This window comes from Phaseolus vulgaris, chromosome 7 (assembly GCF_000499845.2).
Source record: "Phaseolus vulgaris cultivar G19833 chromosome 7, P. vulgaris v2.0, whole genome shotgun sequence".
NCBI classification, from domain to species: domain Eukaryota; kingdom Viridiplantae; phylum Streptophyta; class Magnoliopsida; order Fabales; family Fabaceae; genus Phaseolus; species Phaseolus vulgaris.
In genome coordinates, this window is record NC_023753.2 from 9817226 (window position 1) to 9841333 (window position 24108).

The following is a 24108-nucleotide window of genomic DNA, read 5'->3' on the forward strand; positions in this document are numbered from 1 at the left end:
ATTCTATGATAACTATTTTATTTTATTGTGATTTGATGTTTTTTATATCATTATAATAATGTTATTTTTTTTATTTTTTTACTCTGATGTTTTTTTATCTAAATATAAAAATATATGATAAGTTATCTTTTCCTTTTGTATATAATATTTATACATAAATTTAAATTATAATAGTAATTAAAATATAAAATATTTTTATTATTTAAATATAATTTATTATAATAGTCATACAAGTATAATTTTTATATGAACATTATTTTTTCCATCATCTTTTATATTATGTTTCATAAACTTTGGTTATTTTTCAATACTTTAGTCTATAGTTTTTAAGTCTATGTTAAGAATGCTTTGACTTTACTAAAAAACTCATGTATTGGACTCATTATTTTTTATTTTTACAAATATTTTGTGATCATTGAAGTTAGGAAATAGTTACATGAATAAAAATATTGTACGTTTTATCATTTAGTTTATTATTCAACGGGAATTTTAAGTATGCATAGTAATATCTGGTCATTTAAATTATTTTATAAGTCTTCAGACATAATTCATTATATATAATCTAGTAAATAAAGTCGCACACCAAAATTAATCATATTTCAATGACCTAATTGACTATATAATTAATTATTCTAATTAGAAGGGTGTTCTAAGCCCGTTACATTTAATCAATTGTTTTTGGAAATAATTTATTAAAAGCAAGTAAAGTGATCAAATTTGTTAAAAGACAATCAATTATTTATTAATTAAGATAATTGATTATTTTACTTAAAATAATTAATTATATATTAGGATAATCAATTATCAACATATATATCCTAGATTCTCAAATAAGTCCTAAAAATACAAAATAATTGATCATATTTTCCGTATTCTTCATCAATGTTTTTCTTAAATGGTTACAAAAATTTAACACATAATGGATTTACATTTACGCATTTTAAACATGAATATATACTCATATCATTAAACATAATTTAAAGAGAGATACTTTTCCATACCTTGATTTAATTGAGATGGATTTAAGAATTTGTTGAACAAAAAACATGAAATTGGACACAAGATTTATCCAAAGGATTTTCTTATTAACTAGAGAGTAAGGGTGTGATCCCCAACAAAAAAATAATATTAATTAGTTTTTACATTTCTTTGCCGAAATGGGGTAATTTAGATTTAAGTAAAAAATGGATAGATTGTTTTTAACAAAAGTGGTAAATTTGTTATGATTAGTCTAAGCATTCGTACTAATGACCTACAACGTGCTTTAACCTAAATTATGTCTACTCATTCTAATTCTAACCAATTTGGTCCACTGCATAACAATTCAAATTGTGTGCACCACAATTCAAATTGATTATACTATAATTGGTTTTCTAAATTTATTTATCATTTCTATTAAGTTCTATTTATTTTACAAAGTAGCTACTTACAAAGTAACTACTATAAATAAAACATGGCATAAAAAAAAATTCCACCATATTGACATACTCGCTAATAAATACTTATTTTTTTTTTAAATCTCGTCACACAAATCTAGATTTTTTTATTTTTTTATTATTATTGTGTTGTCAACATATGTATGATGTTTTTGTAAAAAAAATTCAACGTTTAAATCAATGTTCCATATATGTTTTTTTCAATTATGGAAGATAATTTGATACCAAAAATATGGGTAGTTAATTAAATATTAATTTAAAAATTTAGAAACTAATTTCATTGGTGCAGAAACATAGAATAAGTGCGGCTATTTCGAATTTATAAATGCGGCTTTATAACCGTATTTGATCAACACTCACTTGTAAATCAAGAAATACAAATGCTGCTATATAGCCACATTTATAAATACCATTTACAAGTGCGACTATTTGTTTTAACTGCACTTGTATATGCCAAATCATTAAAAAAAAAATTAAAAATTTTAAAACATCGTCAATCTTGTGTGAATGCAACGTTGTGGCTCGGGAGCGCCAACAACAGCAGCGGCAACAGAAGCAGCGGCGGACAGGGGAGCAGCAACGGAGCAAACCAAAAAACCCACAAGAACCCACAAAGACAATGAAAGAGTACTGAGCAATGCAAGAAACCAAACAATGTAAGAAAAACGAATGTCAGCCAACGAAATAGTGCTTCGAGACCACCAATGCAAGGAAAAAAAACATATATAAGAAAAACAAAAACATCTATGCATATATTTGTGAAAATGAAGAGGAAGAAAGAGAGCTCAAGAAACTTACATTGACACAAACGGAATGCAAATGCAGCAGAAGGAGACAAACTCAGAATGCGAACGCGAAACGAAGGCAAAGACGAGAAAGAAAGTATGAAATTGTGTGTGGCGCGCTTCAAAATTTAGGATAAAAAAGGATTTACGAATGCGGCTAAAGGTAAAACCGCATTCTTTGATTTACAAGTGCAGCTATACAAATAGCCGCATTAGTAAATTAAAATAATTTCAAAAATGCCACCGTGTTTTTTACGAAAGCGGGTAACACAAAAGCCGCACTAATTAAAGAGTATCATTTTCTTCTTTTTGCACCAGTGTTTTTTTTTAGTTTCTAAAATGGTTTATAATTTAGTCATTATAACAACTAATTATTTTTTATTTCTAAAATTAATTTCTATTTAATAATTTTGTTGTAATGATAAATACTATTACAGACGTAATTTTGTATTATATTTGAGGTTAAACACGAGTTATCAAATTAATTTTTGTATTATATTTGAGGTTAAACACGAGTTATCAAATTAATTTTGACATCAAAGAAATATTCTACACACATGAATTTAGTTTCCTAATATGTACTTAGTTGAATTCTTATGAAGGTCTCCATCATAAATATTGAAGTGTCGTCAATCATTTATGACACAAATAGGTAATACTTATCTATTTATTTTTTTTAAATTGAATATTTCAAATCTTTACATTATAAATCATCTTGTCTTCTCTCCTTATTAATTAAAACTATTTTTCATCATTTTTTCCCTAAAACTTCTCTCGAACTAGGGAGGTGGCTGAATCTTAAATCAGTTTTATCAGAGATTAAAATTTGATTTGAAATAAATTTCTCAGTTATCCTCGATTTCTCTCTCTCTCTCTCTCTTTCTCTTTTCTCTGTGGTCTTATATGTTTTAAAACCATTCCTTTAATTTTTGAAAATTTTGCAGGGAATTGTACTATTGAGTTATGAGTTTTGGATTAATATTGCATAAGTGTATGGTATTGTTTTGAATTAAATAGGGTGTTATGTAACCATATTTCGTTTTGCGAAAGAACTGCGATTATGAGAGAAAAACATGTTACATTAAGAGTTTTTTTTTTTATTTTTTATCAGCAGTTACATTAAGAGTAATGTTGTTTTGGAAGAATAAAAATAGTTTAAAATTAGTAGAATTGAATTGGAAAATATCTTTATGCAATTTATCATTTTGTTATTGTTGCTGTTGTAAACAATTGGCTTATTTACCGGTAATTCAAAAATATTAATATATTAATAGTGTAATTTTGTTGATAAAAAAATTGATAGTATAAAAATATTTCCTGAAGTTTTAATGTTTATATTTTTTAGTAAAAAAGCTATGAAGTTATTTTTGTAGTGAAAAAAATATATTGTTTATTAATTTTATTAAATAATAAAATTATTTTTATTTTGTAAAGTAAAATAATTGAACATAAAGTATATAAAAATTGGTATAATATTATATATTTTTCAAATGAACTGCCCATTTCTAAACACGCAAGCTAATATTAATTTATTCCCTCTTGTATTCTTTTCCATATAACCAAACATGCACTTTAAATTAAGATAATAATTGTCCTTCATATGGTTCCAGAACCAGTTGGAGTCTTGGAAGAGTTCCAAAACCCTACCACAGATGACCTGGCATGGTACAAAAAAACCTTTTCCATAGTTAACTAACAAAGCCATTAATCTTTCCACTGCCTTTGTTAAATCCAATAAATACGTATAAGGACATCTTTAGTTTTATTATAAACAATTTATTCAATTTTAAGTTATTTAAATAAACTTCCCCACAAATACTTAGGAGAGAGAAAAAACATGAAAAAATATTATATTAAATTTTCCATAAATTTAAATCTTTTTTATACATAAATTAATTTGTAATTTTTTAATTTAAGTTCATAAAAAAATTCATTTAATTTCTTATCCTCTCTAAAGTGTTTATACAAAATATTTTCAAATATTTTTCTTTTATATTTAATATAAATGTCAATAGATATTGTTATTGTATAAAGGTCGGTTGAACAAGTTATCTTTTCCGTTGTAAACTCATTTCCTCTTTCAGATTCCTCCCTTAATGCTTGGACTTTGGCTATCGGTCGAAAGTGCACCTGTAAAAGTTCTCCGACGCACAAGTAAGTGTTCATTATGATGTTGCAATAAATATTATAATAATAATATATTTTTTTCTTTAATTGTTGTGCCTATCTTTGATGAACCATTGTATCGTGGAGTTTAGATTCATATTTGTACCATAATTAAGAAGGTTTAGGATATTATCTAATTTTTTATATGGTTAGTTATGTCAATATACTTTGACATTAATGCATTTTTTCTTATTGTGATTGGTATTGTAAGACCCCTAAGTGTACATATTTAGATATGGTTTGTTTGGAGGAGACTTAAAATATTTCACTTTCTTAATAATAACTACAACTTGTGTTTATATTGATTTTTTAAATTTGTTTTTTAGCAAACAAAAGCTTGTTGTCTTAAGATTAGGGTGCGTTTAATTTAGTTTAGACCATCTTTAACTATATTTAGTTGAAGTGAAAATTATACTCGAATCAATTTAAGAGTATTTTAAAATAATAAAATTGAATAAGATATGTGAATTATTGTAAATCCCTTAATTGTGTTTGTATCGAGGATTTATTTGTATTTGAATGGGAAGTGAAGAATGAAGTGGTATGAAAATGGTGAGAAATGGTATATTATGGTAAAGATGATTGAGCCTGGGAGCAATAAGGTGATTAAAAGGAGGAAGGAGAAAGAGAAGAGTTATGATTCGAAAAAGAAATGAAATGGTCCTGAAACCCTAGCCCACCAGGGAATGAAGGAAGGGTATATAGCTTTTGAAACAGTGTTCCAAGAACACACAAGAGGTGCAGGACTCTGCAAGTACCATTCCTTCACTATTCCATCACTTTAGACACAAAAAAATGTGTTATCAGATTAAATCATTACATTCACTATAAAGTCTCCTTCCATCATTTCTTTCCATAATCATTTCACACCAAATATATGTATGGTCAAGGGCACAACCCTGCCACCACTCAATTGCACATTCTATAATCATCACAATTAATTATCTCTTCAATCTTCCACACATTTAACATCAAACCAAAATCGTTTAGGACATTTTCACCACACTCTCACTTATTTACCACTCAAAATAACCATAATTATTAATGCATAGTTGTGTCACTCTTATTACTCATAAAAAATTAATTTTATTGCTGATAAGAAAAATGACTTTTATTTATTCATTTTTGCTTGTATAAAAGTGGTATTACACTAAAAAATTATAGCAATTATTGTTATTATATCATGAACAGCTTTACATAGAATATACGATATTACATTATTGTTGATGATAATATTTTTTAGATATCAGAATATCAATTTATTTGTTATCTAATATAACATTATTACCTTTTATAGGCACATTAATTTTGATGTACATAACTTTTTTTTATAGAGACCACAAATATCTAAAAGTAAGTAAGGTGAAACTAGGATAACACTCTAAAACTACTATCGATAATAAATTCGTTCCTCCAAGTATTTATATAAAAGAAATTAAATATAATTTACATGAAAAAAATTTGTAATTCAAGAAAATATTAATAGTATAATATTCACGTGTATATACACACATTTATAAAATAGTTGAATTGATAAAATAATATTTTACATAAAACAAATACCTATTAATTGATCACTTGTTTATATATATATAAATTTTTTTTATTTATGTGAATTTAATTTCAATAATTTATTATGGACTGAAATCCCTCATTTCAATTTATGCAGAGAAATCTACATTTTTCAAACATATTAACATATTCTAAACCCATGAATCTCTTTTTATAATTTTTTGCTTTAAACAAAAATCTTTCATGAAAAATGAAAACCCTTATGCATGTCTAAATAAATAAACCTCTTCTTAGTCGCATTGTAATAGGTTGTTTTGGATAAAAAATAATGTTTCTGAAGTAAAAAAATCTGAAATTGTGAAAAGGAGATGGGTTTATTCCATTAATGGTGAGGAGGACGTGGTTCTAAGTTCGTTACAAGTTGGAAGCCCGGAATACTAGTATAAGGAAGGAGGTCAGCGCTTCTGATTATGAAAATAATTAGTTTGAATATACGAAGGTTATGGGGGAAACATTAAAAGAAGATATATGACAAATTTAATCGGTATGGAACAAGTAGGTATGGTCAGCTTACAAGAGACAAAGTGTTATGAGTTTGGTGCGGGAAATTGTTTTCTTTTATAGGGTTCTAACGATATCGAATGGGTTGAAAATAGAGCTTGTAACAATGCTGGTGGGAGTATTACAATGTGGATGAAGAATTGTTTTCAGATGTTGAGGTCTTTTAACGGGAACAATTTTTCCATTATTGAAGGGGTTTGGAAGGTTGGTGGTGGTGTACATGTTACAATTGTGAATGCCTATTACTCGGGTTCATTGAGGGAAAAAAAGTTAATTTGGGACGAGATTTGTGAAGTGAGGACGAATTATTTGAATAGGGTTTGGTGCATTGGGGGGGATTTTAATGCTATAAAAAGGAAGGAGGAGAGGAAAAGTTTTGCTTCCGTGTCAAACTACAACAGAGAAATTAGGGAGTTTAATAATTTTATTAAAAAGTCTTAACTGTTGGATATCCCGATGATTGGCAGAAAATTTACTTGGTATAAACCAAATGAGTCTGTGAAAAGTAGAATCGATAGGGTTTTGGTTTCCAAGGAATGGTTGGAACATTGGCCAAATAATAAATAGTTTATTTATAGTAGATCGGTATCAGACCATTGCGCCCTGGTACTAAAAGACACATGTTCAGATTGGGGACTGACACTGTTTAGAAGCCTGGACATTTTGCAGAGCGACGACAGGTTCAATGATTTTGTGCGCGACAAATGGACTAACTACTACATGTATGGAAGAGGGTTGTTTGCTTTCAAGGAAAATTTGAAAAGATTAAAGTTGGTTTTGAAAGCCTGTAATAGATATACCTTTGGGAATCTAATTAGCATTAGAGAGGAATTAAAAAAGAAAATTCAAGATTTGGATGCTCGGGACGATGAAGGCGTTCTAGATGAGGTAGGTAGGGAGGAGAGGACGCTATTGTTGGTAGATTAAAACAAGAATCTCTTCAAAAAAGAAGTTGTTTATTTTCAAAAAACTTGTCACATGTGGCTGCAACTAGGCGATTTAAATACTAAATACTTTCATTTGGTTGTTGCATGACGAAGGGTAAGAAATAGTTTTAATGGTATGTTCATTAATAGTTGTTGGTGTGATGATAAGGATGTGGTTAAGGATAAAGTAGAGAATTTTTCAATACTAGATTTGAAGGAGTTGACGAGCCTCATGTTAGGTTGGACAACGTATTTTTTAATTCTATCTCTGGAACATATAATAAGATGTTGGTTGGGTCTTTCTCTTAAGAGGAAGTTAAGAACACAATGTGGAGTTGTGATAGTTCGAAAAGCCCTGGTCTGGATGGTTTTAATTTTAGTTTCATTAAACATAGTTGGGATATGTTAAAGAAGGATATTCTTTTGGCAGTGAATGATTTTGTTGTCTCTGGTTCTTGGCCTACGGGGTCAAATGCTTCTTTTATCTGCTTGGTTCCCAAGTCTAAAAATCCACAACTGCTCGGTGATTTTAGATCCATTTCTTTGGTCGGGTGCTTGTACAAGATTATCTCAAAGTTGTTATCCCTTAGGAGGAAAAATGTGTTATATAAAGTCATTGATTCTAGACAATCGACTTTTCTTGAAGGAAGGGGTCTAATGGATAGTGTTCTTGTCACTAATGAGGTGTTTGAGGAGGCTAAGAGGAAGAAGAAGTGTTGTGCTTTCTTCAAGATGGACTACAAGTGGCTTACGATTTTGTGAAGTGGAATTTCATCATTTATATGTTAGGAAGGCTTGGCTTCTGTGATAAGTGGATCCTTTGGATTAAATCTTGTCTTGAACCTGCATCGGTATCTATTCTTGTTAACAGGAGCCCAACTAAGAAATTTTATCCATTGAAGGGTTTGAGACAAGGTGACCCTCTTACCCCTTTTTTATTCCTTATTGTGGTTGAAGGTTTGACAGAAGTTTCTAGGAAAACTTATGAACTTGATGTGGTAGAAATTTTGGAGATCGGGAATAAGAAGGTAAGATTTAATATGCTTAAATATGCATACGATACTTTGTTTTTTGGCCATGCAAATTCTAAAAGTGTGGTTAACTATAAGGCAATGTTGAATTTTTTTGAGTTGACTTCGGGTTTGAAGGTGAATTTCTTGAAAAGCAACATTGGTGGGGTGGGGGTAGAATCGTTCACTATCTGGGGTTTTGTGGCTATTCTTAACTATGAGGTAATGAAAGTTCCTTTTAAATATTTGGGGATGCCTGTTGGGGGTGTCACGGGAGGGAAGCGTTCTGGGATGGTGTGGTTGATAGAATTAATTCCAGATTGGGAAGATGGAAATGTAGAAATATCTCTATAGCTGAACAAAATTTGTCTCATCAAGTCAGTTTTTTCATCTATCTTGTTGTTCTATATGTCAATGTTTATGTTGCCTGCAGTTGTGGTGAAAAAGATTGTGATTATTCAAAGGAACTTCCTTTGGGGTGGGGTTCTGAAGGGAGGAAGATCGCTTGGGTTTCTTGTGAAGAGGTTTGCGAGTCGCGGAAAGGTAGTGGGCTTGAGATAGTTAATATTAAAGATTTCAACTCAGCTTTGTTGGGTAAATGGATTTGGCGGTTGGGGTCTAATGAGGAAGGTCTGTGGAAGGAGGTTTTAGAGTCTAAATATGGAGACTAGATAAAGCTGGAAAAGGGCGGGTCAACTAATAATGTTTCCCTTTGGTGGTTAGATTAGAAGAAGATTTGGAAGCTGGAGAAATGGGGAACTAATTTTGAAGACGGTTTTAAGTGGGAAGTTGGTAATGGGAAAAGTATCAAATTTTGGGAGGACCGGTGGGTAGGTAATGATATCTTGAAGAATAAGTTTCCAAGGCTCTTTTCACTTTGTGTTGAGAAAGATGTGTCGTTGGAACATTGTGGGTTTTGGGCAAACAGTGTCAGGGAGTGGTCTTTGGCGTGGCGGAGAAGTCTTTTTGATTGGGAGAAGGTTCAAGTTAGACAACTTCTTGAGGTAGTGCACAACTCGTGCCCTGTCTTGGAAAAAGTTGATAAGTGTATTTGGAAAGACGTTAAGTTTCAAGAGTTCTCAGTTAAGTCGGCTTAAAATGTTTAAAATGTTTTGGAGGACTAAGGCTTTGCCTTCAGCTCAGGTTACCGCTTGGAAGGTGCTGGTTAATAAGTTAGCCACTAAGGTTAATTTATTTAGACGGGGGATAGCAATTAGAAGCGTTCTTTGTTGCTTTTGCGGGTTAAAAGATGAGAAGTGAAATCATTTGTTTTTTCACTATAGAATAATCTGGTTGGTGTGAAATCTTTGTTACGTGTGGTTAGGCATTTCTTCGGTTGCCCCCCTTAACTCTTACTCTCATTAACTTAGGGCTAATGGTATTTTGGATTGCGGTGGTTAGTGGGATTTGATGTCACACGAATAAGATGATTTTTAAACGTGGAATGTTGGATTTCTTTGAGATCTTTTGCTAAACTCAATTGAAGGTTTGATCTTGAGTTACTTTTAAATTTCTATATGCTTGTTTCTCTCATTCTGATTGATGTCTTGATCCTCTGACTTGCCTTTTTTCTTTTTAATTTGTTTGCGGTTGTTGTTGGACAGGGTTAGGTGTTTATCTGTCTCGAATGTGTTGTGTTGTATGATTGAGTTTGTCTTTTATATCATCCGAAATCTGATTCAAATCCAATATAGTACCCATGTTTACATAAGAAATATATTGAATCGATTCAATTATAACTTCGAATATGAAATTCAAAGGTATCAAATAGGAAATGATACTGATTCAAGTATATATTATTTCTTGCTATAAAAAAAACACAAGTATTTTTTCAGTGTTTTCAGAAAATTGTAAGAAAGTAATTGAAAAGTGTGTCAAAAACACATAATAACTTTAATTAAGAATATAACATAATTATTAAAAAAAGTTGGGAGGATATTTTCCACCAACTCATGACCCCATCAGAACTAGTCTTTTTTGAAAGGGAATTTGATTTTTGAAATTGAACATAATGTGACCAGATTACAGGTACCTTCAAAGGATAAGACAACCAACCACGGAACCACCTTACATACCACCGATTAACAAACGTAGCAAACAAACATTTCCACGATGCATATTTTATGTAGGGCATACGTAAGAAAATTCTATGACGATAACTTTAACGTAACTCTTTTTAACAAATAAAAATTAAAACAAAAAATTAAAATATTTTTATGAGATAAAATTAATTTTTATATTGGTTTCTTTGAAATGTGTTTGTTATTTTGTACAAAAATTAGTTTTAATTTATGGAGACTATTGTAAATCTTTATAAATTATTTTGTCTAAACATGTTTATAGACAGACACATAAATATTGAAAACATATAATTAGAGTGAGAAAACTTTTAGTTTAGCAGGAGGGAGCAAGAAAGAAGAAGGAGGATAAATCATGATCAATTGGATTGGATATATGTGAAGATAAAAAGTAAAGTTATGTGCCTTTTTTAAGCGTCTGTGAATGAATTAACGATTATTTTTCATTTGCAAAATATTCTAACGCGTTGGTAAATATATATTATATTTTACACTGCCTTGATCTTCTTTTCAAATATTTTTTTTGATAAAAAAAACACTTATTTTTGCAGGTTAGTGATTAAGCATACCTAGTATCTAATCCATACCACTTGAAAATTATATCACAATCAAAATGGTTATTGAATTTACAATCAATATAATATTTTTAGTTATAATTTTTTTTATCAGCAATAGTTTTTTAATAACTAACATATTGTATCTAGTTATTATGATTCAACATGAAACTTGTTCCAGTATATTCAATCGTTTTATATTGTTTAGAGGTTGATATTAAAGACACTTTAAATACATATTTTTCTCTTCATACATCAAGATGACTCTTAAAGACAAAATCGTGACTAATAAAATTATTATCTAAAATGTTTGATCAATATAAAAAGTGTTTGATAAATATCTTAAAATAATTTATTGTAAGGACCTAAAAAATAGTTTTAGTGAGTTTTGTATAGCTATTATCGAAAGTTTATTGAAATGTTTTTTAGTGTAATAGTATATTTGATATAATTAACTCACAAGGATCAAAATTTTACTTGGACTGATAGGTGCAAGCGTAATTTATAGAAGTGAAGAAAGGATTGGTTAGTGCTCTAGTGATGTGAGTTGATTTTAGAATTGCATATTTTTATGGGTTTCACTTTATTTATGAGTTTTTGTTTAAACAGAATATGGTGAGAAACCCAAAGAAGATTGTCACTGGACAAGAACTTAACCAAGTAGTTAAGTAAGTGTGAATGTTCTCTTCTAGAGGGAAAAGAGAAAACACAATTATATAGTGATTTAGATAATGTAAATTACTAAACACTTTGATAGAGTTTCTTTTCTATTTAAAATTCAATATAAATTACATGAGGCAGGACACCCTTTATATAGAAGAGAGTGACTTGGGGAACAAGGGTGAAAGGGGTAGGGGCGTCATTTGTGAGAAACCTTCTAGAAGGTAGGTCAAAACACCCTAAACCTTGGTGCACTTATCATGAAAGATGGGCTTGGCACAAGTTCAATTTATGCTAAGTACATCCCAATTTATGCTATGTGAACCCTACTCTAGTTTATTCTTCACTTAAAGGATAAATGATAATTCAAATAAAGTACTCATCATATGAATATGAAGTTCTTGGATTGAAAATCCTGCTCTCAAGTCCATATATCGTTTAAGCAAGATACATGTTACTCAAGTAATATATGCATAACCAAAAGTCTAGCAAACTCACATCCAACAAAAGTAAAAATTTCATGTATCATTTAATATTATACACTTATACTCATAATCATACAATTTAATTTTCTTCCTTTACACTAAATACTATGGGCACCAATCATGAGTAACTCTTAAACTATATTATTTCATAAAGTCAAATATTCACACTAAATAAGGACTATTTCATATAACGTATAACTAAAACCTTATTTTTAGTTATAAAGACTAAGAACCTAACAAGAGTTTAATATCATTACATCAAACACTAGATGTCATAATATCATTCTTTTAAGGTTCTATTATACAAAAATCACCACAAAGTCAAAATTCATTCAAAATCTACGAAAGGAAATTCAAGTACATGTAAATCATCATAACCAACTCAACAACCAAGCAATTTAACAATTCACATGATTTTTTTTTTACCCAAAATTCACACCCTAATTAAAATTGTAACCTTATTTGGATGTAAAAAGAAAATAATATTGACTTCTTTTATTTAGATTTTCCTTAAACTCCAAGAAATTGTAACTTGAAAAATATAATGAACCAAAAATACTAAGAGAACCCCTTTATCACCTCTAAGAATCAATTTCTAGTCATAAGTACTCTAAAGATATGTTTAATTTCATAAAGCATGAATGAAAGAAAACATGAGAAAGATAAAATTTGCAAAAAGAAAGAAAGAAATTACCTAAGATACCATTCACACAAAAAAATGTTCAAAATTTTAACTTCAGAAAAATGTAAACTCAATTAAGGAGATGTAAACAAGGAGAAGTAGTGACTTTTAGCTTTGAAAAAGAAGAAAAACAATGATTGCTGCAAAATCGGATGCCCCTTACATGTATTACAAAAAATATCCGATTTACCTACGAATAATATCCACGAATCTGAATTAGTGGGTAATTCAATATTACCGACAAATATTATCCACGGATCTAGATCGTAGGTAAATTCAGTATTACCTACAAATACTATCCACAAATATGATTTCGTAAGTAAATTCAAATTTACCTATAGATTATTATCCACATATCTCCATCTGTAGGTCAATTTTACATTATTCACAAATTTTACCCACAAATCTATATCTAAAAGTAAATTCAATATTATTATTAATTATATTATAAATATTTTTATTAACAATATTAATATATTAAGAATATAAATAATCTTTATAGTTTTGATAATATAAATAATATTATTAATAATAATTATATATAATATTAAAAATATTATTATAATATAAATAACCATAAAATGATAACTAATACTCATAAAAAATAACTATATATAAAAAACATAACTATTAAGTTTGCATACTATTAATAATATAAAATTAATAATATTAATAATATAAAATTAATAATATTAATAATATAAAATTAATACTATTAATATTATAAAATTAATACTATTAATATTATAAAATTAATATTATTAATATTATAAAATTATTAATATTATTATTAATAACATTAATTAATGATATTAATAATATTAATGATATTATTAATGATATTAATAATATTCATTAATGATATTATTGATATTAATAATATTCGTTAATGATATTAATAATATTCATTAATGATATTAATAATATTCATTAATAATATTAATAATAATATTAATGATATTAATAATATATAATCATATTGATAATATTTAACAATATTGATAATATTTAACAATATTGATAATATTTAACAATATTAATAATATTTAATATTATTTATAATACTTAATAACATTTAATAATATTAATAATGTAATATCCCTATATTTTTCCACATAAAAAAAATAAAATTATATAAAATATTAAAATAAATATATAAACATAAAAAAAAAAATTCACAACTCTTTCTTAAAATGTTTCAAAACATTTTAGCTTCATAAAACTTTAAATATTTACAAAAATAATCATTAAAACATATGCTCACAAAGAAATAAAATTTTTCATCTGAGAAGCTATGTCACCTGCAACATCTAACATCATCTGCTCCCGTGTAAATACACGATCAGATAAAGAAACAACATAAACAAATAATAGGGTAAGCTAGCTATATAAAACAATAAAATTTCAATTTGATATCAGACTTCCACTGATACATATGACATAGACACTTGACTCTACTTTCGGAAGACTCGTGCGATGACTTAGACTCAAAGATTTGCACCTGCCATACTATATCACTGTGAAATCCACATAGCTATGCGCATAAATAATCTCAATATCATCTCTCTCCTAGTATGACAGGGTTAACTCATATAATAGGTCAAGTTAGTTATCTTTCAAACAACTTACCCATTCATACACTACAAGAAAATCATGAAATAGAAACCAATTTTTAGAAACCAAAATAATTAGTTGCAATAGTAACTAAATTAGAGACCATTTTAGAAACTAAACAAAATTTGGTTTCTAAATTAGTTTCTATTATTGTTAAATAGTTTCTAAATTGGTATCTAATTAACAACCAAGGTTTTTGCTACCAAATTTAGAAACTAAATAATTGGTAGTTAAAACCTTAGTTGTTAATTAGATACTAATTTAGAAACTATTTAACAATAATAGAAAATAATAGAAACTAATTTAGAAACCAATTTTTTTTTTAGTTTCTAAAACGGTCTCTATTTTAGTTCCTATTGCAACTAATTATTTTGGTCTCTAAAAATTGGTTTCATGATTTTCTTGTAGTGATGTGAACCTCTTTCGACTCTCACCACCTGAATAACGTCATCTATATGATTCCATTATCTCAGTAGAGTCAAGATATCTCCTTCTAGATGAATCCCTAGTCAATGCACATCCTAAATAATCTTAACACGGTATTTCCTTTCCTGAAAATACTATGTCTTGATCTTACTTTCACATCATTGCACACTTCATTTAACACATCAATACACCATACAATCATAACATATAATTTAAACTTTCTAACAATCCAAATATATCCAAAAAGTTATTTAACAATAATAATCCAAAATAAACTATGCTAAAATAATAATAACAATAATATATATATATATATATAATTGGAATGATCGAAAATATTTTAGTGTGAGCTAAATGACACCAGAGTGCATCTCGTACTTTTGGATTGATCGAAAATAGTTTAGTGTGAGCTAAATGACACCAGAGTGCACCCAGTACTTTTGGATTGATCGAAAATAGTTTAGTTTGATCTAAATGACACCAGAGAGCACCCGTAAATTTTGGATTGATCGAAAATAGTTTAGTTTGATCTAAATGACACTAGAGAGCACCCATAAATTTTGGATTGATCGAAAATATTTTAGTTTGATCTAAATGAAACCAGAGAGCACCCATAAATTTTGGATTGATCGAAAATAGTTTAGTTTGATCTAAATGAAACCAGAGAGCACCCATAAATTTTGGATTGATCGAAAATAGTTTAGTTTGATCTAAATGACACCAGAGTGTACCCAAAAATAACAAAGTCCATGTTATAGCTGAAAATTACTCTAAATCAACATCAAACAACCAATAATCAACAACATTATAATTTTATAACAACAACCATATATCAAATTTCACATTCAAATCTCAGTCAATTTCTAATATACTTAAAACAAACAATCCTGGAAGAAAGTTTGAGACTGGTCACCACGTAACCCTCACACCCAGATCTTCTAGCCTAATGTTCTATTGGAAATTAAGGCTAACTTCCCTTACCTTAAATTTAACAGATATTCGCTAAGAGCTCCAAATCCACCAAGAACTTAAAGGTAACTTAACCTGTACAACAAAGTTCTAATAAAAAATCTAACTATATCATTAGGACCCTGAGCTAACCGAGATTAACCCTGAAGTTAAAAGGGTCACATTCAAAGTAAAGACCAAAAACAACCTAACAAGTTCAAAATTTGACTCAAAGAGAAGAGCAAAAATGAACTTACTCTATCTGAGATTCTTATCGGGCAGTCTTGTAGTATTCACTGTCAGGAGTCTTATGGTGAACTCCAATCGTCGAACTGATGAGCGAGGAAATCAAAATCTTAGAGAGAAGGGAGAGGAAAGGAAAAAGAATTTTCTAGAGAGATGGTGGTTCTTTTTAAAATGAAACCTGAATAACTAAATTTCTATTTATATTCTCTTTTAAATTTAATAATAAAATATTCAGGTGTTATTTTAATTGTACCACTTCTACTCTAAGACTATTTTTTTTCAATCCTTACAAATAATATTAACAATAATATTACTAATAATAATATTAGTATTATGAATACTATTATTATAATAATTAATAATATTATTAATTTGAATAATAATAAAATTAATAATATGAATGATATGAAATATATGAATAATATTAATAATTTTTATATTATTAATATTGATAATCATACTTCTAACGGTGTAAAAAAAAGAGCCAAAGACACCCCTCGACACATACATTGTCTTTTCTCTCTGTCCATCTCTCCCAACTTCTCTTCTCTCCCAAATTCTCTTATCTCTTAATTTTCTCTCCCAATTTTCATCTATTTTAGAATCTGATTGCACCATACTGGAGCTAAGGAACATTTCTACCCGATCAGATTTTTAAACAGAGTAAGTTCATTTTTGCTCTAAAGATCCTTTATTATCTATTTTTCCTTAGGATATAGTCATCAATTTTGATGGGGTCAGTTGAGAAGAGTAATTCTCTCAACTTATTCTACTATATATTGAATTTTTGTTCTGTTTCGATAACTTGCATTAGACCCTTATATCTTGAAGCCCATCCAAACCGAGGGGATAAAATTCTATAAGCTGCTTGTAAACCAAGCAATTAAGGTAAGAGAAACTAACTTTAATTTTTAATAGTACCCTGGACTAGAAGATTTGGATATGGAGAGGATGTGGTCCCAATATTCAATTTCTCTTCCAAGGATGTTGTTTGTTTATATATTGTGTTGTTTGTTTATATATTATTTAAAACTTGTAGAAATATTAGATTTTGATGGTTTAGTATTTTAACTGTTTTTTTTTGTTAAATAGACTTTTGAATATTGTGGATCGCGTTTTTGAATAATATTGTGTGATGAAAACACTATGAATTTGAAGTCATACATTTGGGATAATGTATGGACTGATGTTTGTTTGTGTATTAAGTAATGATGTCCATGTGGTAACAGAGATCTCCGAACTTCATTGATGATCTAAGTCACATAGACTAAGATATTAGGTGGTGAGAAGATCATGGGGAGCTCATGCACTCCGTGACATATGAGATGCACGGCTTGAGCTGTATTGAACTTACCTTGATCCTTTCTCTTGGGTTTGCTAGTAATCTAAGTCTTAGGTATTGGATCAGGTTTTAGTCTCTGGTAAGTACTGGAAATAAGATTGCAACAAAGGTTAATTTACTCAGGTGCGGGGTTACGGTCAGAAACGGTTTGTGCAGTTTTTGCGAGGAAAGAAAGGAGGAATATTTTCATTTGTTTTTTTATTGTAGGTTATCTTGGTTGACGTGGAACATTTGTTATGCGTGGTTAGGTATTACGACGGTTGTTCCTTTTCATGCTTTCTCACACTTTTTGCAGTTCAGGTTGAGTAATGCTCCGGAGTCGATAAATCTTGGCTTAGGTAATATATGGATAGCAATGGTCAGTGAAATTTGCCGTCATAGAAATAAGATAGTTTTTAATGAGGGAGTTCTAGACTTGTCTGAAATCTTTTCTTTGGCTCAGTTGAAGGTTTGGGGTTGGCTCACGTCTAAATTTCCCTCAGCTAGTTTTTTGTTTTCTGATTGGTTTCTTGCCCCTTTGGTTTGTTTGTATTCGCTTTAGTGGGATGTCGGAGGAAGTTTCTGCCAGGTTATGTCAGGAGCTGCTTTGTTTTTTAGATGTTTCAAAGGTGTTATGCAGTTAGGCTGCTCATACCTTTTTGTATAAGGGTTGAATCACTCCTGAAGTGGTTTTTGTGTGTGTGTGTGTGTATATATATATATATATATATATATATATATTCTTGATTTCTGATAAAAAAAAAAGTCTTTGGTAAGACTTACTTAATACAGGTCTTCCGAAAGGCGCCAATTGTTATTCTGTTTGTTGAATATCCTCGATGTGTATATCTATGTGAAATCTATGTGATTGTTTTAAGTTGGGTTTTGAAGAAGATTGAATAATTTAGAAATTGATCAACGTAATTTGGTTTTATCTTTTGATTTATAAAAAATTATTTTCACTAGCTTACCCTTGTTTTTCTTGTTGTGTTGTGAACTACGATGATTGTACTATGTACATGAGCAGATGATCATATAGGTGTCGGAGGTTCTAGAGGGCTTTAGGATGGATTTTTGAACCTTATATTATAAACATTTGTATTTTTATAAGTCGTACTCTTGTAATAGAAATATTTTGATAAACTTCAAGTTTGTATAGAGACCGATATAACTTTATTTTCTGGGGTGTTACAATACTAATAAGTATAATAATAATTATAATATGACAACAAAACTTGATTGGTATAATGCTTAAAACTTATTTGATTATTCAAGGGACTTAGTTGAGTCCCACTCACCGGTACTAAATGTACGTGATTCAATGTAGTCTCTAAATTTTTTAGTTTCTAAATTAGTATCTAATTTAATCAATATAATGACTAATTATTTTTTGTTTCTAAATTTAGTTACTATTCAATGATTTTCTTGTAATGGTAATTATCTAGCTTAAGTGTGATCATGTTTAAAAAAAAGAAAAAAATGTATGAGAAAATGAAAAAAAAAAATTCATATTTAGGTTTGACATGGCAAAACTTTTGTAAGAATAATCATATCTATCTATAAAGAAAGGCATAAAACAGGGAGAGGAGGAGGTAAAGAAGGAAAATGGGTTTTGAAAAATATATAGCCTTTCTTTTCTTCAAAAGTTTGTCTCCCAAAGGTTTGTTGGAGCTAGATGTGACTTTCATACTCTTCTTCCACATTTTATTAAATATTTTTCTGAGAAAAAATTAACTTTTCAATACTTTTCTTCCTTTCACATTATTTTGCTTTATGTAAATCTCCTTTGTTTCCTCTTTTTTACCTTTTTCTCACTTCATTTTTTTTATTTATAAGGATAAGTACGTATACACATAGGGTTTGCATAGGGTACGTCTCCAGTTATATTCAGTGCATGTCCTGTGCCTCTCACATTCTCACCTGCTCATATGTACTAGTATCATGCTACAAATTTTAATTATTTTTTAACATTAATTAGGTGTTTAAAGTTGTAATTATTTTTTTATCAATAAAAATAAATAAAATAATATAGATTACTTGATGGATGTTTCAACCCTATTATAATTACAAGAGAAAGTCCAATCAAAATTGTAATTATTCAATATCTTTAAAATTATTAGTTATTACCTGTATTTAACCAGAAAATTTCAACTTTTTTTCATCAGTGTTTAAATTATAAAAAATATTTCAACCACTACAAGAAAATCATCAAATAAAAACCAATTTTTAGATACCAAAATGATTAGTTGCAATAGTAACTAAAGTAACTAAATTAGAAACCATTTTATAAACTAAAAAAATTGATTTCTAAATTAGTTTCTATTATTGTTAAATAGTTTCTAAATTGGTATCTAATTAGCTACCAAGGTTTTAACTATCAAAGTTTTTCTACCTTGGTAGCTAATTAGATACCAATTTAAAAATCATTTAACAATAATAGAAACTAATTTAGAAATCAAAAATTTATTTAATAAATAAAAAAAATAATAAGAAATAACTATCCACCATCCTAAAGTTGTTTATTCATACACTTTACTATAAATAAACCTATTAAAAAATAGAATGATAGTGTATAACTCAGTTACCATTGCATAATCCTACAATTAGGCATATATGTTTGACTTCCAACTCATTATATCAGGATCTAAAGGCATAAAAGATCTTAAAGCACAAAAATCTCTCCCAAGACAGAATTGCAACACTTATAAACTTCAACTTTGTGCTTTGCAATCTAATACTTAATTATTATTCTGCTCTTGAAAATAAAGGTATCTATCATATGCATACCAATCCATTAATTAAAAATGATTTATTATTCACCACCAAGAAAACTATTGGTTATTGTTGAAAACCTTGGTTTAGATATAATTGCAACAAATTGTACTTGTTTGAAACGTGTGCTAGGTGTGTTTGAATTTGAGAGTGATTTGAAGTTATATCATATGCACAGTTGAAGACAGCGAATATATACAAAGACAGAGAGGGAAGACAAGGAAAGCAGATATAAGTAGTTTGGGATTCTCAATCTAATCTCATGAATGTCACATCATTTATTTTATTTTTTAAAAATAAATAATAAAATAAAGTAAAAAACATGATTTGTTTATCTTGCTACATCTGAATGAGAATTGAAATGAAAATCTTAAATAAGAAAATTGAAGAGATGTTATTATGATAATGGTGTTGTAATTTGTGTAGAAGTAGGAAAGGAATTCACAGCTGTGTAAAGTGTAAGAAGTAAACAAAAAGGTTGAAAATGGAAGATGAACCTGACACCTGTTGTTTTCGTTGTCAACCCTAACATTCTATTGGTGGCCATGTTTTGACAGGTAAAGATTCTCTTAAAGATATAGACAATTCGTAGATCAATCACACACTGTAATTTTTTCTTTCAAATCACACCTTGTGTTATCAACATTCTTCTTACATTTGTTATTGTTATTAAACTAATTCATGCAACATTTTGAAATTTCCAATCACTCAAAAAGAAACATTTGGAGGATGTAAAGGAATATATAAACTTTTGTGACTAGTAGATTTACTAGGTAGATTAAAGACCTGTAGCAGGAAAAGTATAATTAATTTATTGTAATTAAAATAAGCAAGCTTAATTACAAATGATGAAAATATTTAATAATTAATTTATTATGATAATATTACTGTTTTTTACGCTATAAAAGAAAAAGAGTTTACCATGTAACCCTATCTTTTAGGTTTTTAAGTGGAAAGTTAGTATCATACTTATGCTAAGTAGAAATGACAATAGAACAAAGAATATGTACACATTTGGGTGCAAAAAAAATTAGGTTATAACAATTAATTGTCCTATGTAGATCCATATAATGTAAGTTTGTTTTAGTTTCTATTTTTTCTTTCATATAGAACATAAACTTTGAAATGCTCCATTTTTTTATTCTTTTTCAAGTCATTTCTCTTAAGGTATAAGAGTGTTACAGTGTTGATATATACTATTCTAGATAGGTGCTGGTAAAAATTAAAAAAAAAAAAAAAACTATTCTATGATAGGCACAAGTATATGCAAAAAAAAAAAATTCTAAATACTATTACCAAAATATTTTTTACTACTACTATTCTATTATAAACACAAGTGTTAAACTATCATTTCTTTCTTATTCATTGTATACTCTCTCCTCCTTTAACAAGTACAGATATATATTATATATATTTACTTTATTTTAAAAAAATTATAATTAAAATATCTTTTAACACTTTACTACTATCTTACTTATAAGATATTTAATTTTCTATTTTGATAGAAAAAATACACCATAATTTTAACATTTTATGTTCATAAAATATAACAAGTTCTATTAAATAATTTCTCTCCTGAAATATCAGTTTCAAATATATTTTTGTATTTTTTAAAAATATACATGTTACTAATTTATTTTATATTTATTATATTTTTTTTATAATAAATTTTTTCAAATAAAAGGTCATTTTCAACCATTTTATGTATCACATCACTAACACCAAATTTTGATTAGATGTTTTATCACTTTCAAAATGTTTACTTTTTCTGAATGTCTTGAAATCTTAGGCGTCACATGAGTGTAGGATAACTCGAGAAATTAAATTTATTTGAGTAAACATACATTATTAAATATTTAGAAAAATTTAATGGTGGTATTTAAATTAAATAAACTGTATATTTTAGTCTTTAATTTATTTTAACAATGTTTAATCGGATGGACAAAATAAAAAATAAAGAGGATATATATGTAATATCCATTTTCTAATTATATTTAATGCCCATTAATTATTATTTAAAAGTTTTAAATACAATATTAATTGTTTCATAGCTTAATCATTATGATTTTTTGAATGTTTAGATAGGGTGAAAGAGAAAATGAAAGATAAAAGTTACTTTAAATAAATGAAAGTTAAAATAATCTTTCCCTTCCCTTTTCTTCTCTGTCTAATAAGTAAAAAAGGTACTTTTCATTTTTAATTTATATTACCTTTTATTTCTTCTCTTGAAACTAATCAGGGAAATCATATCTATAGCATTTATATGAAAGAAAAAATACATACAATTGAGCAGACATGTAGAGTGGTGAAATTAGATTTTTCATTTTTTTGCCATGAATGATCAAAGAAAAGAATGCATGATAAAACACATTTTTTTTTTTGCTAATGTAAAAAAAAAATAGAATAAACATTTTCACTATTTTATTTCTGTTTATACAGTACTTATAACGTTTTATGATTTATTGATATGGTGTGACTTTATATGCTTTTTACCGTAATTTTTGTTGTTATTAACAGTGCCACTAAAAATTAGGGTAGGGTCTAACCTGACATTATTATTTTTATATTAATTTAGAATAATTTGATATAAATTTCCCCGTATTCTAAGCAGGGTGATATGATTGCCCTCATGGGTTGAATGTTTTACTTTTCCAGAACAAAAGTCAGTCAAAGTGATAATTTGTCAAAAATTGTAGAATGTGTCTATCAACTTATACACATACATTATTGCTTTTATAAAGCACTATGAAAATTACAATGGACAAAATATATAATCCTTTTTTTTAAATCACATCATCAAGTCCTTCTTGTCTCCCCATTCCTCCCTTTCCTTTCTCACAAGTCATAACCCTAATTTCCAATTTTAAGTTCAATTTTCCTCAAATAAATGTTTTCTAACTAAAGCCAAATAATTGTCTTCAAATCAACATTTAAAGATAGAGCTTAATTACTGTGCAGATCTCCAAGACCTGATTATTTGCTTCAAAATGCAATTATATTAATTTTTAGCCATTATAAAAAAAAAAGTGCAATGCATAACTTTGTTCAAACAGGGTAGGTGTCATTAAAGAGACAAAATTTTGTTCTAAATATTAAAAGTAGTTATGTATTGAAATTCAAACTTTAAAACTAATGATTAAGTGGAAGAATTGATGGAGATATTTTTAGTAGGATATTTATTTGATTTTATGTGTTATATGGATAGAAAGAAGGAGAATGGGTTGAAAAGATGAAGTTTTGGTATAGGAAAATAGTGATGGAAAAGTGGGGTAATAAAACACATGTGTAAACAAATGTAGCATGTTAGAGCAAAAAAGGGAAAACATGGAATTAAAGGGGTTAATATTATGTGAGTGGAGTAGAGGGTAATAAAAGTGGTGGAATTAGGTGACAAGATTGGGGGCCTAGGAAGGATTATTCTAAAATGTAAACAAAAAAGGGTTAGTGCAAAGCTGTCCCTGGAAGGAAGTAGTATTATAATCAATTGGTAATAAAATATGATTGCATATAAAGTAAAGTGGAAAACTCAAAAAAAAAAAAAAAAAAAAAAAAAAAAAGTAGATAAAGAAACATAGAGGTGATGGGGGAAAAGGAAAAGGAAAAAGAAGGCACATTTTGGTAATACTTCCCCTCCTTTATCTTTCTTTAGCTTTATTTTTATTTAAAGAAAGTTGAGTGATGAGGAATCCATGTCCTCCAAGCACTTGCAGACAAAATGAGCTTCAGAGAAGAGCAAAAGCACACTTAGCTTTACGACCCAGAAAAGGAGATTTCAAACAACATAAGTCTAGCTTAGGAAATTGCGTGGTTAGTAACCCAACCCCATTCCATTTCTCTCTCATAACTCTTCCTCTTACCCCTACCTAGCTACCTTTGCTCCTTGTGTTGCTCTCTATATTTAGTGGGGGAACTTGGCTTCAGGGTGC

General features: G+C 28.3%; 1 protein-coding gene across 1 annotated transcript; it reads left to right on the forward strand.

The window, feature by feature from the left end:
- Positions 1 to 6445: 6445 nt before the first annotated feature.
- On the forward strand, positions 6446 to 9493 carry LOC137829018 (uncharacterized). The gene is made up of 8 exons (XM_068635813.1): positions 6446 to 6463; positions 6524 to 6664; positions 7130 to 7348; positions 7801 to 8144; positions 8258 to 8414; positions 8535 to 8695; positions 8830 to 9040; positions 9125 to 9493. The coding sequence occupies exons 1-8, from the start codon at positions 6446 to 6448 to the stop codon at positions 9491 to 9493; spliced, it is 1620 nt and encodes a 539-aa protein (XP_068491914.1).
- The last annotated feature ends 14615 nt before the right edge of the window (positions 9494 to 24108 follow it).